This window comes from Pyxicephalus adspersus, chromosome 5 (assembly GCF_032062135.1).
Source record: "Pyxicephalus adspersus chromosome 5, UCB_Pads_2.0, whole genome shotgun sequence".
In the NCBI taxonomy this organism is placed as follows: Eukaryota; Metazoa; Chordata; class Amphibia; order Anura; family Pyxicephalidae; genus Pyxicephalus; species Pyxicephalus adspersus.
Genome location: NC_092862.1, coordinates 24,125,449 through 24,144,811, shown reverse-complemented (window position 1 = coordinate 24,144,811; position 19,363 = coordinate 24,125,449). Strand labels below are relative to the sequence as shown.

The window sequence follows — 19,363 nt, the reverse complement described above, 5'->3', positions numbered from 1 at the left end:
GCAATGCAATCGATAAACAAGTAAGCATTACAGATTTGTGATAGGGTCCTAGACTGCAGACTTTGGAGCTGGTCTACTAGATTGGAATATGGAGTGCATTAGATTCAGAGGAGACTAGGGAACAAACGGAGGAGGTTTACACTACAGACTGGCCGTCTCTTAGGTTTAACATTAAGTTTCATGTTTAATACTAATTCCAATGTACTCCGTAAATAGTTCGACAAACACTACAGAAACAGCAGGTGTTATAATACTTTGCATAAGAAATATTGCACATATAACAAGATAATATCATTTACCTGGTAATTTCCATTCTTCATGAAGTTATGAATCTGGCTATATGTTGATGATTGCTGAACAGTCACATTTGATGGAGCCAAAACACTGCATGCTTGGCAGTAGCCAGCCAACCTACTCTGATCTATGGCACAGTGGGCAGAGTCTGCACCGATCTGAGAGATAGAAATATAGGAAAAAAAACTACATTAGGACAGCAACAGGAGAACATGCCACTCTTTAATAACTAACATTTAAATTGGACCTAGCATCAAATATTTTTTTTTTCATGTTAAAGCATGTTCATGTTAAAAAAAATGAAAAATCTGCGTACACTCTCTGGGTCATCCTTTTCAAAGCTTCCACTCCTAAGTGGGTGGAAAATGTACCTTGAAAAGGAAGAAAGTTATAAATTTACTTACCTTTTCCTTGTTTTTTGCTTGTGGAGTCTTGGCAAGGATGACATAACTTTAACAAGAAGACTCCTGTGGAATGCAGCCACTCATGCAATGGATTGGACAGTCTTCCCATGAGATTTTGGCTGCTGTGTGTTCAAAGTGCATTTTCCTGGAGGAATGATTTCGGATATGGAATTCCACAGCAGAAGTCTGTGACAGATTACTAGTTTGGAGTCCCATAACTGAAATAACTCTTTTTTCACTTCTGTCCTAGTTTACACTACAAAGCAACTGACTATTGGACATCTCAAGAGCCGCTTCACTCTCTCTTCTCTTCCACCCATGCCATGGTGCTGCTCACACTTACAGTGCTTATAATGTTTTTAAACAATAATTTGTCAAATAATTAATCAAATATGCACTTTTACTGTGATTGGTTTGAAAGATCTTTGTGTCCTTTTTTGTTTTGCCTAATTTTAAAGCCTATGATTACCATTGGTCCAAAACAAGTCCAGGCATTTTACTGCTGTTAGTGCTACTAAGGAATAAAGACTCAGTGTTTTACATTAATCCTGGACATCAGAAATTTCCCCTTTGCTTGACATTAGAGCTGAAAGTGATCACAGTAAACAATATATCTGTTGTTTTAGACAAGGTTACCTTAGATACCAGCTGCTTTGTGTTAAAAAAGTGTTCCCTAGCCTTCTCGAAATTGACTGGGTTGGTGGGTCCTTGCTGGAAGTAAAAAGCTCCAAGGTCATAGCCCACCTGTAAAGGAGAAAATATTCAAATTACTGCCATGTGTTTCCACAAACATTATCTGAATATGTTACTATACAACCCCCAAAAATAAGCTACAACTTCTTAAACAAATGTAACATAAAACAAATAAATACATATGGTGGCCCAATAAAAGGTTGTAATTATTAAAATGCCTGCGTGAAAATAATTTGTTGAAAGTGTCCATTTTCTGATCTGCGCATTACATACTAGTGAGTGAAAGATTCCTTTATGATCCCAAAATAGCAAATTTCATCTGGCTACACAGGTACCACCCTTTTGACAGGTCCCCCATTTACATTATTAGAGGAGTTGTGAAACACAACATTCAGAAAACTGTTCTGCAGGAAGGCACTATATGCCATGCTCCCCATTACAACTTGATTATTTAGGCAAAGCAGAAGCTAGAGAATGAACCACTAGGCCCATTCTGCAACAATACAGATTGATTTATTTTATGAAACACCAAGCTACATTATAACATTTAATGTAAAAAGGCATTTTGATAACATAAATTAAACAGATAAATATATACTTAAAAATAAAAAACAAAAAAGTCCAAGTATTACCTGACATTGCATCTCTTCAGAACTGATCATTAAACCTGCAGTGGAACACTCAGTTTCCCCATTAACAGCACCAGGCTCCATAGCTAGCAGGTCCAGGGTCCTCATTGTGTGTACATAGAAAGACTTCTTCACTTTTATGGCGTCCTCTAGCACTCTGACAGAGTCTTCTGCCTGTTCTTTCAGCTGTAGAGATGAAAAAACAGGGATAGGTAAGTGGCCCAATCTTATATATGTCACCAAGACCTGCTGGCAGGTTGGAAATTTGTAATCACAATCACAGTTCACACATGTCTCATACAGTATGTAAAAGATGGGCACATCTGTATGTGGGCAACATTTAGTAATACAGGCAGTCCTCGAGTTACAAACATCGGACTTACATACAATTGGTACTTACACACCGAGGCTGTACAGCAGTGGATCACCAGGCTGCAGCCAAATTGTACTGTGCAGATTTCCACACAGTCTGTATTAGTCAGAAAATCTGCTGCTCCTAGAAAAGTGCTGCCGGACTTCACAGAGTCCACTGTACTATACATTATACTACTATACATCATATTCATTGAAGCAGAAATAGCAAAGTTAGAGGAGCAAGAGCCTGATACAGGGAGGTTCACCAAAGGTTTTTGTATAATTATCGAAGGACTGAGATGCTACAGAGCTATTTATGATGAGAAAAAGAAAAGCTCTGTTCACAGCTCCATTGATGATAACTCCAACAGCAGAATCAGTGCCCGACTCTAATCTAATACCAGTCACATCTTCTCCAACAAGTCCATCATCTTCTACCAAGGTTGTTTAAGGTTGTACTGCTGTTTAAGCATTTACAGAATGTATGTACAGAAAGGTAAAAAATATGTATAAAATAAAAAATATGTTAAGAAACAAACGTATGTCCAAGTTGGATTTCATAAAAAAGTACCTGTTCCAACTTAAATACAAATTCAACTTAAGAACAAACCTACAAAACCTGACAATGAGTCTGTTCCTAAAAGTTCATTAGTCCACTTGGCAGTCTATATGCCTGTCCATCTATTAGGCAGTCCATATTATTATTACACAGTATTTATATAGCACCAACAAATTACAAAGTCTATAGTCCTGCCACTAGCTGTCCTGAAAAAGGCTCACAATCTAATGTCTCTACCTCAGTCATATGTCTTTCATAAAGTCAATACAGGTCAATTTTGGGGGGAAGCCAATAAACCTAACAGCCTGTTGTTTGTTTAATGTAGGAAGAAAACGGGAATACCCAGAGGAAACCCACGCAAACATGGGGTGAACCTGCAACATCCATGCAGATAGTGTCCTGGCCGAGATTTGAACCTGGGACCTAGCGCTGCAAAGGCCAAAGTGCTAACCTCTGAGCCACCATGCTGCCCAATATGCCTGCATGTCTGTCTAGTGGCCCAGATATAAATTTGAATGCCCGCCTAAAAGTCCTTATGTCTTTTTGTCCAACTGGAAGTCCATAAATAGATGACAAGTGGAAACAAAAATCCAAAATGGGTTTTAACTAAAACTGAATCATAGTTGCATTGGATAGGAGCTGATGATCTCAAAGGCCACCTAGAATATCACATGAATGGATACCAATTAGCTATCAGTTTAATGAACGCTTCGATTGACTCTTTAAATATACCCCAGTAAAAGTTTTGCCATATTTCCAACAAGGGTAATTTAAAACAATAACAGATTTTTTCTGCATCCTATACCTTGCTGTAAATGTTTTTATGGTGAGTTAGTGACACTTGTAGACATGTAAGCACAGCTCCTCCAGACAACACAGATTGTTGTTTTCATATTTACACAGTATGCCAAAAATACCTACCACTTTCAGAATATTTTCTGTGAGCTCCTTTTCTTGTTGTATTTGATTCATTCTGTTCAAAAGAAAAACAAAATGAGAATTATTCAGGCGTGCCATCTTGTGAACATAAAAACATTCCATACCAGGAGGATTTCACAGAACATAAATGATTCATACATGTCTCATATGATCTACCCATGTTATAAAGAGTAAAAGAAGTGTAACATGATTGTCACTTAATCTGATTCTGAGAGAAATAGAGAGTATTATGCCTATATAAAAAAAGCAAGCATCACAAATAAAACAGATCCAAAAGGTGGCAAAATACCTCACATACACACACGCCGCTCAAAAAATTAACAGAATATGAAAGTCACCTATTCTATGATTGAAATATTTAAAGTTGAAAATCTTTATTGCATTGTGAATTACACTTTGAACTGATCAATAATGAATACATTACATTACTTACTGAGTATAAAGTGAAGTAAGAACAGTCAATAAAAAATAAAATTATTATTCCACTGAAGGTGGGATTTAATAACGTGAATTTTATCATAAGATGGGAAGAAATGGTATGTGATAAAACCATTACCTGCTGTACTGACTAAGTTTTCCCTTAATCTAAGGATGCACAGCATATAGAAGAGTACTATTACTTTTTAGATCCTAAAATATTTATAGATTTCAAAGGATGGAAGGCAAGTGGGCTCATAACCTTTTTACAGCTCTATTGTGGATGGGTGCAACTTTTATATTAGAAAAACTTTTGTAATATGGATATTTTACCAGATTCAACTCCTTTGTTAATATATTTTATAGGTGTGAACAGTGCTCATAGAGTATTTTTTTTCTTCGCATGTGAACAGGCAAAGCAATTTTTTCCCTAAATCATTACATTGTTATTGTGATGAGCCCATTCAGATTTATAATGCTAATCCTAAGCATTATAATAAGGAACATTACAATCTTGATGACTTACACATTTGGTTGTAGGGGACCCTGCTTAACTGGCTTCACGGGGAAACTGCTCTGCACAATAGTCCTGATTGCCCTGTTAATGAACAAAGAAGAAAAGAGGTTAAAACTCATAATGATATTGGCTGCTTTTACACATTTCCACAGGACTTCCTGAACAAGGGACATTAGGGCTTAAAGTATAAAAGATCAAATTTAAAGTTACAAATCTGTCTAAATTTCAACACAGGCAAAACAAACATTATTATTATTATTATTAAACAGGATTTATATAGCATGTCCTATTGTGTGTAAACTCCCCCACCTACTAGATTGTAAAGCTCTTCAGGGCAGGCTCCTCTCCTCCTCCTGTGGCACTGTCTGTATTAGTCTGTCATTTGCAACCCCTATATAATGTACAGCGTTGCGTAATATGTTGGCCTTATATAAATCCTGTTTGTTAATATTATTAATATTAATAATATTAAACAGAAAACTTTGCCCTTTATGTAACCCTCCTGTTCTCATCACAGGCAGCCAACCTGGTAAAACCCTTTCTGTTTCTGTGGTCTTTTCTGTGCACCTTGACCAACGTTGCACATCCTTTGCAAAGAAATGGATTCCACTTCATGCTGTGAATGCACATTACGGTCCTATTTATCCAGTAGTGACATATTCTTAATTTTTCTAATGGGGTAATATTCCATTACAAAGTATATTTTGACTGACCCTCTGGTCACACTAGAAGTGCCAAAAAGGAAACAGATATGGAAACAGGCATGTAGAAGTGCTAGACATGCATTCACGTCATCTGTATCTCCCTCGTTAAGCAAATCTCATATATATGAACACAAGGCTGTCAAATTTTATTTACAAGCCAATAGGAAGACAAAACAGGAAAAGTTAAAGCTGTCAAACACAAATACTGGTTGAGATACACATAACAAGAATGCTATGAATTTCATTGCTTCCACTTTGCAAAGAAGTTGAGCACAAGTACGGGCCTAAGAGTCTGCATACCATTTACTTCTGCTCATTTAGTATTTCTAACATGACAAAGCAAAGACTCTAAGCATGGTACAGGTATTAATGAAGCCACAATTTAGATCTGACTTTCAGACTAGTTTACACCTGACGTTCCCCTAAAGCTTTTTGGCGCCATTTTTACAACATACATAAAAAACTGACTTTTTATCCTAAAAATATAAATGCATTACCATGACACATCAGCTCCCTTAATAATAGGATTTTGGAGCAGGAAATAGCTCGAAGGAATTTATTATGCCTTCCACAGAGGAGATACGCAAAGCGATCGTCAATGGGGAAAATGAAATAATTATTGAATTAAGGAAAAAAAGACAAACTTTTCTCATTAACTACAGCTTCACTGTAGTACATCAATAACAAAGTTAACCCAGACATTCACTATTGCAAGACAAGGGATTATAGTTTAAATCCATATTAATCCCACCAAAAAACAGAATCACAGCACAAACCCACATTTGCTTATCTGCTGGAAGTTTAGGTCTGTTTAAACAAAACAGTTTTAGTCGGTAGCATTTTTCTTATCTAACTGATGCACATTACACAATGCACAGAGCGCTATCTAATATGCACACTCATAAATTATATTTTGTTACAGGTGAAGAGGTTGACATGTTCATATTTTGTGTACATTGAGGCAGACACAGAGAATCTCTAGCTACTTTGAGTAATTCTGGGCTGCTGGGGTCACTTCAGCTTTAAAGAGGATGGGGTTACCTCCAAGTTAGGGCTGCTCTCAATTTATGCATTTCGATTTGGAGTTAGCACATTGCAGGGTGCCTTGAAATAGAAGTGTGGTTACATATGCTTTTGCAAATATATGCTAAAAAAAGGTTGTTTTTTTTTTTACCCAGGGTCAAATATATAGCAATACACTTTGCAGAGCTATGTACATCTCTTTTGCTTTATTCATAAAGATCTGAAGCAGAAAGAGCTCAGTGAATAAAAATACTACACCCATCACAGAGGTCTTTTTACTACACTGAGAAAAAATGTGAGGCACCTGGCTTCAAATTCATGGGTTCTAAGATATATTAATTTAAATTATCCCGGTTATGGATTAAAAAAAGAAATTCGCTGGCAGAAACATACATGGGAAAGCTAGGAAAACAGAGTCAGCACTAGGAGCCAGTCAGGATAGGATGCTGTACACTCATGCTAAAAGGTAACATGCGTCTGACAGGAGGAAAAGAGTGATTATTTAAGCCAATGAAGATGCTGCTTCTTCTTTACCATCCAAACGCAGTTGTATTGTTTTAAGCACAGCTCAATTTCTTACGTACCCTCCATTCACAACCCCTGCCTTACCATTGATCCACATTATTTATACCTCCCTTCTTGTATATTTTAGCCTGGTCTGGTGATGCCGTGGGTCATTTAGCTTTTTTTCCCCAGTTAAAGTGGTTTGCAGGCCTTACTTCTAGACAGTGCAACTCCCATGAAATAAATGATGTGCAAGTGTTTCACTATCTAGGAGAACAGTGAGCTGAGGCAAACATGATGATCAGGGCTGACAAAAGATGGGCTGTATACTTATACGTTTTATATTGGATGCCATTAAGCCCAGCAGAAGAGTGGCACTGGATTATAGAGAGCAAAGTCTCCGGGATACAGCATCAGAGAGGAGGTAATTTTTTTTAACATTTGATGGACAATGTTTTCTTCTTTTAAATAGTGGATTTTGGTTTTAAATGCTTAAAAGTCTCAATGAGTGCAGAGCCTACCTTTGATGTCTGGCATTGGTACCTGAAGCACTAGAGTGTATTACAACTCTTTTAAGCAGGCAAAATGGTTCATATGTATGCATTTCAGTTGGCTATTTGGCTTACCTGGAAAGAGGTGCTAACAAAATGTTTCCTTTCTGAGAATGAGAACCACCAGTGATGACTGGCTCACATTTTGAACAACACCAAGCATATATGAAGAAATGTCCAGCTAACTGTATTAAATTAGGATTGCTAGTTCCCTGTATTGCAATACATACTTTACAACTAGCTTACAAAACAATAAATCCTTTCTAAGAAGTCATTTGTTACCAGAGACAAATCGTCTATTGGAAAACAATGAACAACATTTGAATTTGAATCATTATATTCACATTACCATCTGTTGTATAGCATGATGGCCATGGCAGTGGTTGGAGGTAAGCTGGAGAGGTCCAGATCCACATGTTTTGTTCCTGGAGGTACTTTACTTACACAAAGGAGTTCATTGAGCAGCATGTTCAGAACAGGCACTGATAAACTGAAACACAGACAGCCATATGGAAAAATCAGAGGTTACCAAAGAATGACAAAAATACATTTAATTAATTTACATAGGAAGGGGGTAACAAACACAAATATAAACAGCAAGTAAAAGACCTTTGATAACAATGATTTTAATAATGTGAGGTGTAATAATAAAAACATTGCAGTTAACTTTTCAATTTTTGCTTCCAATCAACAGTGAGTAACAATTTAAATGAGTAGTTATGAATAGAGTGGAGAAGTGTTCATCAACAGGAATTGAGGAGAGGTCTTCCCCACAGAAAAAAATAAAACTAAGGCTATGTACAAACACTAAACATTTAATGTAAATCGTCTCAGGCAAAAATAGAGTGTGTGAACAGCCGACTTCACATTGTCACTCAGCAATCTGCCATGGTGGATCACTGTTGGAAATGACCGGGGATGACCGTTGTGATCAAAACCCATATCGAAAGTCCTATAAATCTAAAAGTCAACAATGAACTTCTAACACCATGCTTTTTTGCTATTTGGTATGAGATATCACTTTTTAGCATACATACATTTAAGAACAAAAATAAAATATATACTGCAGTCCCTTGAATTCATGGATGCATTAGTTTTTATGTTAAAAGCTTTTTTAGCAAGTGCAGAAAATACCTGTTGACCCTGTCAGAAATCTAGAGTTGTTGTAACTTCTTGTGCACATAACTGAAATAATCAAAAATGTTAGTTTGTTTAGCTATCTTATGTATTAGCAAAGTACCGTAATAAATTCTATGTCATGGGCAAGAGGAGATGGAGAGGTTTGTGATTCACAAACCCAGGCTAACAATGCTGCTGCTCTCCTCCACTAAAGATTCAGTGCGGTGATTGAGCATTGTCACCTAGGACAGGTAGCATTTTAGTGGCAGAACACTAAAAATAAAAACAAATAGCCTTCAAAAAAGAAACAAATGAAGCCACAACATCAAGTGGAACTAAATTTCCACATTTAAAAATTTGCGAGCAGGCAAGATTTTTATTGCAGAAATAGAGAGGCGATGTAATAAAACATACTTACCTGCCTATTCCTCTCTTTCTAAATACACTGAGCTGTGCATGTGCATCCTAGAAAGCTGGGATATACAGGTATCATAGCATTCACTGATACTAAATGAATTTCTGTGTACATGTGCAGTTAAAATCACCCTGGCCTAGCAAATCAAGATGGCAGCGCCTCGGACTTAACGAAAACAGGTAAATGTAAACAAAAAAATTGCAATCAGGCAGATTTTATTGCAGAAGGGTCATTGCCTGTCTCTTCTGCAACAGGAGAAGGACTTGCCTAGTTGCATTTTTTTTTTTACAGTTAAAGTACTTGATTGAGCAGATGAAGCGGGTGATGAATTTTTGTACTGAAAGGATGAGTAGCACAGAATCACTAAGAACATAAATGTCTCATGAGCAAAATCATACCTCGTCCCAAGCACATTAAGGTCCCACTTTAAATAAGCTGCCACTTTCAAAGCCAGCAGTTTCAGGGTGCGATTTCTTTTGTTGTCAGTTGGAGGCTGCACTTGATTCTGCTCATTTACCGTAGGTTTGGAGGCCTGTTCTAAAAACTGGACAATCAGCTGAACAGGAGGTGGATCTAAAAACAGAAAACCAAAATCATTGAATGAACAAACAAAAGTTATTATTAATACATTAAACAAACTCTGTTACCAGTAAACAAATTAATAATTTGTGTGGAAATTAGTATCAGCACCCTTAGGGCCTGTGTCACAGAAACTTCTTAAATACAAGATTATGCAACCAAGTTCTCTTCAACAACCCCACCTTTCAACAACTGGGTGCTTCACAAATAACCACCACTAAAAATCTAAGTAGTTTTTCCCAGATTGACATTCTACATACTAGTACAACAACATTTTTACAGCAATACCTTATTATGGTACTCACAGAACATGCTGGTTGCTTTATTATTACAGGTCTTGTTCAGAAAACCATGTATGATAAATACACACTGCAGAGAAACCAAGAGCAGTACCTGGAGAAGACTTCTGTAGGTGAGTCTCCAGCAAAGAATCATCCAATAAAAATTCAAACCATGACGTCTGTGGTGGAGTACACGGTCGGCTGGAAGTTGCAGCCTCCCTGTCCACAGCTTCTGCACTCATCTTCTTTGGCAGGACCTTTTCACTTGTTGAATTTTTCTTTTTCATTTGTACAGTCTAAAAAAAAAAAAAAGATGAGATTGGTCTGAGCCAATGGAATATTCTACATTCATATTACAGCAAATGACTAAGAACGTAACCACTCAGGCTATAGTGAAGCAGGCTAAAAAACTGAAAACTAAACTGATGTGAAGGCAACTATAGGTCATCACTATATACACTTACAAAAAATGTTCTCCCGGCCCTTTTTAGCTGGGCGCACCACCCGGCACTTTTCATCAACCACCAGGCTGTCTTTGGGTGGTAACTAATGAGTTGGGTCACAACACAGAGCCACTACCCATCTACAATTTCTTCCCACCCAGCTTAAAAAATTCTGGGTTGAGCATGAAAATAAAATAATTATTTCAAATGCAGGGGCAGTGGGCTTAGTTTTGCAAATCATTTATTTATGCTTCAGTAGCCAATTCTGCATCTAGAGCTGCTAAAAGCAAGCAATGAAATGTTCTATTATTTCCAAACTGCAAAGTTTTTCACTTATTGGCCATCATCAGTGCAGCTTTTTTGTGCAAAACCAATTGGAAAGATCATTCAATTTCTTCCCAATTGAAGTAATAATTTTGATGAAAGTTGGGGGAGGTGAGACATAGAAAGTAAAAAAGAAAATGAATGAAGAAATAGTGCTGTCACCTGTCTGGCTGTATAGATTTGTAATATTCCAATGAATCAGACGCAGTATTTAAAATCCTTTGACAGTTAAAATTTTAAACATATGAAAAATGTTTGCAGTTAGCTGAGATTTCCTCTCCGACAAGAGTCAACATAGCTGAAACCTAAACAGTAAGCTTAAAACGGGTTTGGGTTTAGCAAAGGAAGATTTGCTATGCCTAATTCCTTCTGAAAATTGGCAATGCAGTTCCTTTGCTGTTCAAGATTTGAATTGTCCTGGCCTGAGGAAACAAAGTCCTGCCCCTACTAAAAGGTCACCAAAGACGCAGAACAGTGCAAGGCATGGAAAGTCAGTAATAGGGAAGGATGCAGGAAGCCCAAGAAGCAATATTGGTGTCTAATATCTTTCCTTTTGCATCTCTTACAGTTCAGGATCTCTGTAAGTGAAATGCAATGTGGAAAGGAGTACACAAGAATCCGCGTTCTCAGAGATGCCACAGGAACAAGGTTATAATAATAATAGCAAAATAATAGTAATAATACCAATAATAGCAAAACTGATACAGATGCAAATATTTTGCTCATGTATTTGTACAGTTTAAATAATAATACATCCAAATCTCTTAAATGCATACAGCTGGATTTGGTTATTTATTCAAGTTTTATTTGATAATGTAACCCCAGCCAAAACCTTGGGAAAGATTTACATCTTCTGTGAGGGTATGACCATTTTTATGCCAATTCGGAGGACTACACTAAATTACCATTCCAGTAACAACAATCTCACAGAGAGACTGAGCGGAAATCTCTCCTATAGGGTGGAGACAGTAAGAGTGTACACGCATCAAAACAATCTCACCTGGGACAAACAGTCGTGCTTATCTAAGGCAAATATCTGATGTGTAAAGCAACCCCCCATGTCATCAATGAATGACAAATCGGGACCAACCACTGCATACTCCTATGGAGGAATGCACAGTGGGGTGCCACTCACTACTCCTCACCCATCATAGAACAGAACTGTGTGTACAAAGCTTGCTCCCTCATCTCTCACCGGAAACAATCACAAATTATTTTCCCAGCAAACTTTTCCTGCGTGTTTACAAAGCATGAGATTTTGCTCTGTAAGGAAAGTATAGAACTCTGGCTTTATTTTTTCTCACTGACTTTATTTTAAAAGTTTCACTTTTAAGTTTGCACACTTAGTTGGGTTACTATGCAGAAAGAGACAGGCGATGTCCCTTCTGCAATAATGCAATTCACCTGCCTGTTCACTCCGGGTTTCTGGTGTCAAAACTGAGCTGCGCATGAATAGCATCAGCATTGGTTACAGGTAAACCTGGCAATCCCGGCTTCCTTGTGTACGCCGTGGATGAATGATCTCATGCATGGGAGTTATGTCATCCTGGCAGGAACAATCAAGATGGCTGAATACCATCATAGAAGAAAGATGGCGGCACCTGGCACTGGAACACAGATAGGCAAGTAGCGTGGGTTTAGTTCTGCTTTACAATGACAGAGATCACCAAACAGAAAGTAAAGGGAAAATCCCTGCAGGCCAGAATAGCATCTCCCCCCCCATTCAACCTGCAGGCGTACACTAGTGATGTCACATTAAATAGGTGGTACCACAACCGCAAACACAAAATCCTACCAGAACAGGTTCTGTATGAAAGCGAAGAGCCCATTCACTGAATATATACATTGCAGACATTGTTGTCACCATTAGGAGATATATATATATATATATATATATATCTCCTCAATTTAAAGGGGCGATCAAGACCTAATGGGAGTGCAGAGCCTCCCGGGATACCTACGTCACACACGCCTCTGGCTGCTCCTTCTGTGCATGCCCTGATCTCGGACATGTGCACAAGGGACATTCTTTCACTAAGAGGAAAGACGCCAATCTCAGGCAAGCGCAGTGAGATCTCTTTTTTTCCCCTTCACAGCGGCTACGTCACCCAATCTTACATTGGGTGACAGAGAAAGAAGGAAGAAGAAGAATGAAGATGGCGGCGCCTGGCACTTCCTCTTTCGGGAAAACACAGGACCGGATTGTGGGAAGGACCAGAGCCATCAAGGGACCTGCCAGATTAAAGGTAAGTGTCATTGTTTATTTTTAGTTTAGTTCCGCTAAATCTAGTCAGTAAGTTCACATACAACACAGCTATTGGTACATGTAAAACACTACAAGCAGGTGTAACATGTGTGGCCTATTTGTTGTGTATGTAACACGAAATGAAAGACTTCTTTTCTGCTCTCCTTTGACTGTGTAATAAACCAGTGAAAGCACTTTGTTTAATCGCTGCCTGGTAATCCAGTGACCTCCTAACCTCTTGTGTGCTCTGCAAGTTACCTAATGAAGTCCCCCCCCCAAACCCATGGTATGTTGAAGAGAAGGCTGCCATTGGGTGACATATCCCCCCTCCCATTGTGTGTTACTTCCCCACCTCTTAGATTGCAAGCTCTTCCGGGCAGGGTCCTCTCCTCCTGTGTCACTGTCTGTATCTGTCTGTCATTTGTATGCCCCATTTAATGTACAGCGCTGCGGAATATGTTGGCGCTATTTATTATTACAGCAGGAGAGGTAGCGGTGTATGTAAACCCCGAAAATGAATGGCAGCTGAGGCGCTTAAGTAACACATCCCCCTCCTGGTATAGAAGAAGCCTCCCCTCCCCCAGCTCCGCTACAACCGGCACTCACCTGCTCCGCACACCCACAGAAGAAAACAAACGAAAGTCAATGCAGACGGTCCGGCGCTGGTGTAATGCGTCACTTCGGGTCACGTGACAACAACACAAGCGCAGGGCGATGACGCAGAACGAGCTGTCTAAACTTTTCTGCCAATGAGAGTTGAGTTGAAGCCCCGCCCCCGGCCACCGGGGTGACTTTGCCATGGCAGTGAGAGCAGTACGGCGGCTGCCGTCAGCTCTGCACAGGGGGAACTGCCGCGGCAACAGCAGCAAGGCGGCCACTTACTGTGTGGAGCTAGTCAGGTAATGTCAGTGGGTTGGGGATGGACTTCCAGTCATTTAACGTTGTATTAGAGAGTCCTCTGTGTATGTGACACCAAATCTCCAGCATAACCCTCAATGGAAGCAAATCATTCTTTCCCAGTCATAGTCATTTAACGTTGTATTAGAGAGTCCTCTGTGTATGTGACACCAAATCTCCAGCATAACCCTCAATGGAAGCAAATCATTCTTTCCCAGTCATGTTAGGATATATAGATCTGTATAAATAAATCTGTCAGGGCTCATCCTCCCCTTTCCAGTAATTATATTCATTTTAGGGCTGGTGGTCAGGTTGCGGTGATGCTACTGTTTCCGCACACCACTGAACCACTGCCATGGCACTATATGCAGCCTTATAGAGAATGGCAGTGAGTGGGTCAGCACATTATTATTAATATTATTATCAATAATATTAAACAGGATTTATATAGCGCCAACATATTACGCAGCGCTGTATAATAAATAGGGGCTGCAAATGGCAGACTAATACAGACAGTGACACAGGAGGAGGAGAGGACCCTGCCCTGAAGAGCTTACAATGTACAAGGTGGGGGAGGTATCACACAATAGGATGGGAGATATGCAGTGGTGGGAAGTAGTGAGGGTTTTAGAAGACAGAAGAAGACGAGTAGGCAAGTTTGAAAAATGGGTTTTGAGTGCTCTTGTAAATGAGCAGAAAGTAGGAGCAAGCCGAATAGGACGAGGAAGACCATTCCAGAGAGTTGGAGCAGCTCTAGAGAAGTCTTGTATCCGTGTGTGTGATGAGGTTATGAGTGAGGAAGTTATTAGTAGGTCATTGGAGGAGCGGAGAGAGCGGCTGGGGGAGTATTTTGTTTTCTAGGTCAGAAAGGTAAGTGGGACAATAACTGTGTAGGGATTTGAAGGCAAAGCACAGGAGCCTAAATTTGATTCTAAGGTGAAATGGAAGCCAATGAAGAGAACTACAAAGAGACTCAGCGGTGGGAAGGAAACATGCAGGAACGCTTACTCTACTAACTATCTCTACTATCTCCTGGCTTTGCATGATTTGCAGCACATTGTAATGCACAATGCATTGTACCGTGCTGTGTTGTTGCATGATTTTTGATTCATTCCAATGTGCTGGGGGCCCATTCATATGAATGGCTGCACTGATACATCCTGAATCTGTCCGTTGTCTATTCACCTCTCCCATTAAAGTCTTACATTCACCTGTCCGCATTTCTGCCAGATCTGACAATGTGGATTCTTCCAGCAGGTTCCTCCATTCTTCTGCACATGTAGTGAAAGACCCCTTTATCTTCTATTGCAAAGCTTCTCAATTTTCTTAACATGGGGATCCCTTGAATTAACTTTCAGGTCTTTAGGGAACCCCGGCTATAAATAACTTACCCACAGCTCACAGTATATTAGTGTGGTGGCCAGTGGGAGGAATGTCACTCTTACAGATGGCAAAAAAGATCATTGGTGTCAAACTGACCTGAGAGGCAATAACTGCTCATTATTACACAGTATTTATATAGCACCAACATATTAAGCAGCGCTGTACAAAGTCCATAGTCATGTCCCTACCATAATCATATGTCATTATTACAGTCTAAGGTCAATTTTAGCCAATTAACCTAACTGTGTGTTTTTGGAATGTGGGAGGAATCCGGAGTACCTGGAGGAAACCCACACAAACACAGGGAAAACATACAAACTCCATGCAGATAGTGCCCTGGCCGAGATTTGAACCTAGGACATAGCGCTGCAAAGGCCAGAGTGCTAACCACTTGATTGCCCAGGAAACCCCTAACAACCTCTGGAGGAACCCTGTTATAGAGCATTGTTCTATTAGAAGGTATTCTAACATTAGATGGCCTTTGCATAGCACTTGCAGGAGAATTGATAGAAGAGCCATCTGCTGGGGGGGCGGCCCACTGGATTGATAAAATGATTGGGTAATTTTTGTTTTTCCGCAGATTACACAACAATACTCCAAGGTCATTTCAATTCACCAACAGAAAGTTGAATTTGTGTGCTCCTGTTATTTGATTCATGAGATAGGAAAGAAAATTGTTTCATGGTTGCTCTTTGTGCAATTATCTTGACAGACAAAACTGAGTAGCTTGAACTAAGTATTGCAATAAAGGGGGGTCTCCTGTAAAAAAATTTAAATTGTTTACAATTAGTATTGTGCAATAAATCTACAAAATATAGGCAGCATAGTTTGCTGCTCCTTTGTGTTATGAGCAATTGTTGCGTTCACATCCTAAAATATTACAGTGTATACCCATTATAAATATTCTGCTAGGTTGAGCTTAATTTGCATTCATTGGTATTATTATTATTTTTTCTTTTTTGTTGCAGGAAACGGGACTATGAAGGATTTTTGTGCACGTTGCTGCTTCCTCCAGAATCCCGCCATTCTGTGTTTGCTTTGCGGGCCTTTAATGTAGAGCTGTCACAGGCAGGTATTCTGCAGCTCCAGCTAATGACATTTTATTTATTATATGTTGTCCTCATCACATGGAGTTAATGCGTGGTAATAACTCCTAGCAAACCTAATATAATGAGGAAGACCCTTTCATCATCGTGTGCTTGCATCTTGTTCCTCGTAGCAAATGCAGGCTACTCATGGCTTGTGTGCATCATCTTTTACCCTTTAATTTTTGCTTGCTATTCCCATCTTTTGTGTAAGCCACTGGAGAATCTCTTTGTGTTGATTGTGTGTAATTAGGTGTAGAGCTAAAATGAGCACAATCAAGTTGCTCAAAGAAGGGGAAGATATCATAGTCCTTGGCTAGCGAGCCACCTTTCCACAGTGTAGTAGCAGAGAGGAGAAGTAAGTATAAAGAGCCTCTGATAATGGAGCCTCACACTGAAAAACATGGTAGATGACTTTTTAAAGCAGCGCTAAAGTAAAAAAAAAAATCACATTTATCTTTAATCCCCCAGATCGCTCGATGGCACTGGACCTTTGCTTGATGCAGTCCTGCACCGTCCTGGAATTCTTCTACGTCCCAGTGCCACCATCTTCAGTTTTCTTTTCTGTATGTCATGCATAAGCAAGCAGAAAGCAATTGATGTCAGTGGCTTAAAATTCAGCATGTCAAATGCCCTATAGATAGCAGTGGGCCTGACAAAGCTATAAAGAAAAGTAATCATTTTTATTAATCTACATATAAATATATATAAAACTATGAATTCAATAAATGGTGAAAATAATATTTTGATGTGATGGGTCTATTTTATTGACCAGACAAGTGTTTTTTAGTAAGCAGATCTCTATTAACAAGGTTGTTAGTTATATCCTATGGAGAAGCCACCTTCATTGAATTCTTGTGCTTTTTTTTTTTTTTGGAAGGTGAAAGACTCTGTGTCTCAGAAAAACTTGGGTTTGATGCGGATGCAGTTTTGGAAAGACACTCTTCAGGAAATATACCGAGAAAATCCTCCACATCACCCTGTGGCTCTGGAACTGGCTAAGGTTACTTATATTTTTATTTTAGCACATCTGGATTTATTGAAAATGTACCTAATTTCCTGTGAAATGTGAATTTTTGCTGCGTGTAATATGACTGTGTATATGTATGTGTGCATGTATGCTGGTGTAAAGGTTACATCAGACCACTAATTAACGTGCACTAGACTGGATTAGGTAGAAGGTTTATCAGTATATTTGTTGTCAGGCTAAGATAGAGTTCAATGATAATGAAGGTTTATTTATAGATGTATTCTATGTGTGACTAAGCATCTGAATATTGCTTTCCAGTATCTGAAGCTAGCATTATAAAATAAAAGGCATGGAAATGTATGCCTTTGCTGAACTCCTGATAGTTCCAGATTTCTGGCTATCTCTGTCTTGTATGTTTTCTGAATAACTCACCCAGAGCAGGCATGCAGCTAGCAAATTCAGGAAGGTGGAATGCTTATTGTAAATACTCTTCCAAGGATAAGACATAGGCTACGTACACACATTCAAAAATTATAGTTGGGAAGAATCTTTCACGATCCTTTCCAATGACAAAAGACTAAACAAGCTCTTTAAACACAGCACCATTCTGCTCTATGGAGAAGGGAGGGGGAGATGGACAGAGCGGCAACCTGCTGAGCTCCCTTTCACTTCTATTATGATCGATTGTGAATCCTCCAGGATGGATCCATGAACGATGAGCGCTCTACACACACCAGCATCTTGTCCGATATCAGCCCTAAGGCGATAATTGGATGAGAATCATCTTGACATATGTTTGTAGCCTTAGGGGCATAATTATAAAAGAAAGGGCTATATAGCTATCTGTTTCCTGATAAATTATTCTACTCACACCACAACCTATTTCATAGAAATTAGGTCACAGCGTTTAGGAAGCATCAGCTCAGAGCAAAGCACAGAATTCTCTTTGCTCAGTTGAGCTGATAGGGTTTGATGTTTGGAGGCAAACCTAACATTTGACCTTCTCCCTTCCATTTCACAAAGCCTTTTGTAAGCAATAAAACAGAAGGCACTTTGTGATTGGAGGAGGCATAGTTATGTGACTTTGACATAAGTCTTTCATTTTGTATACTCTGCATGATGGCCAGGCAACTAGCATTTTTAGAAGAGGAAATTATTATTGGCATTTTTCAAGTTTCTCTTAGGAAGATCTCTGCTGCAATTGCTGATGGGTTTTTAACAGTGAATTATTGGGGACTGGTATTTAAACATCTTTTAATACCATGTACGTTGCCAGCTTAGAATAAACATGTGGATATTGGGTGTCCTGACAACTGAAATGCATGTGCTTGTTCCAAGTCAGTGACTCACGTCATGTCATGAAGGATATATTAGGATAACACTGGAACACTGATATGATTTGGTTAAACTTGGAAGGTTTTGCATTTGTCAGATAGTTTTGCTGTCTTTTAAAATCATTATATAATCACTGTAGAATAGATTTCTTGGATAATTTAAATGATGTGTGCAGTATAAAAAAAGCCAAGTCTTGCTAAAACAAAAGTCATTCACATTTCATTCCATCACATATCCTAATGAGAGGTGTTTTGTACAAAGGATTGTGTTGGTCTTGTTAAGAATTTACAGAGTGTTACTACCACATGTTTAGATGACGGCAAATCAGAACCTTGGTGTACCATATACATAAGATTATCTGTAAACAGAAGCATTTCCACCACTAAACTTCTTTTAGTGTCGAAGACTAAATAGGAATAGAGGAGAAATTTCTTGAATGGGCCAAAAAAAAGTTACACATTTCTCTCTGTTCCTTTAGAACTAAAAAAGGAAAAATTTTGGCTGAGGTTCTGCTTCAAGAGCATTTATGGCGGTGATAGTAACACATAAGTGTCGCCTTATCCTGTTCTTCTTGTAGAATTTATTGATGTACCCTGTTCTAATTTCTTTGTGGCAAGTTTTGTTTAATTTCCAAATTCCCAGTAATGCTTTATATAAATTACCCTTTATAAAGTGCCAAAATCTTCCTATGCTGATAAT

The 19,363-nt window shown here is 38.8% G+C and overlaps 2 protein-coding genes across 3 annotated transcripts in view; one reads left to right on the top strand and one right to left on the bottom strand.

The window, feature by feature from the left end:
- The window catches only part of INTS8 (integrator complex subunit 8), a 36,752-nt gene extending 23,025 nt beyond the window's left edge, over positions 1-13,727 (bottom strand). The window contains exons 1-9 of the mRNA XM_072410887.1: positions 13,601-13,727; positions 10,095-10,278; positions 9,521-9,695; positions 7,938-8,078; positions 4,816-4,887; positions 3,855-3,906; positions 2,024-2,206; positions 1,335-1,442; positions 300-452 (exon numbers count right to left, since the gene is read on the bottom strand). Of these exons, the coding sequence (XP_072266988.1) occupies positions 300-452; positions 1,335-1,442; positions 2,024-2,206; positions 3,855-3,906; positions 4,816-4,887; positions 7,938-8,078; positions 9,521-9,695; positions 10,095-10,269 (1,059 nt within the window). The 5' untranslated portion in view covers positions 10,270-10,278; positions 13,601-13,727. The remainder of the gene's footprint in view (positions 1-299; positions 453-1,334; positions 1,443-2,023; positions 2,207-3,854; positions 3,907-4,815; positions 4,888-7,937; positions 8,079-9,520; positions 9,696-10,094; positions 10,279-13,600) is intronic.
- Positions 13,716-19,363, top strand: part of NDUFAF6 (NADH:ubiquinone oxidoreductase complex assembly factor 6) — a 36,858-nt gene continuing 31,210 nt past the window's right edge. The window contains exons 1-3 of one of the 2 annotated variants that reach the window (XM_072410890.1): positions 13,716-13,893; positions 16,243-16,342; positions 17,240-17,362. In XM_072410890.1, coding sequence (XP_072266991.1) covers positions 13,793-13,893; positions 16,243-16,342; positions 17,240-17,362 — 324 coding nt within the window. In that variant the 5' untranslated portion in view covers positions 13,716-13,792. Of the gene's footprint in view, positions 13,894-16,242; positions 16,347-17,239; positions 17,363-19,363 lie in introns of both variants that reach the window. The other variant, XM_072410892.1, reaches the window with a different exon arrangement.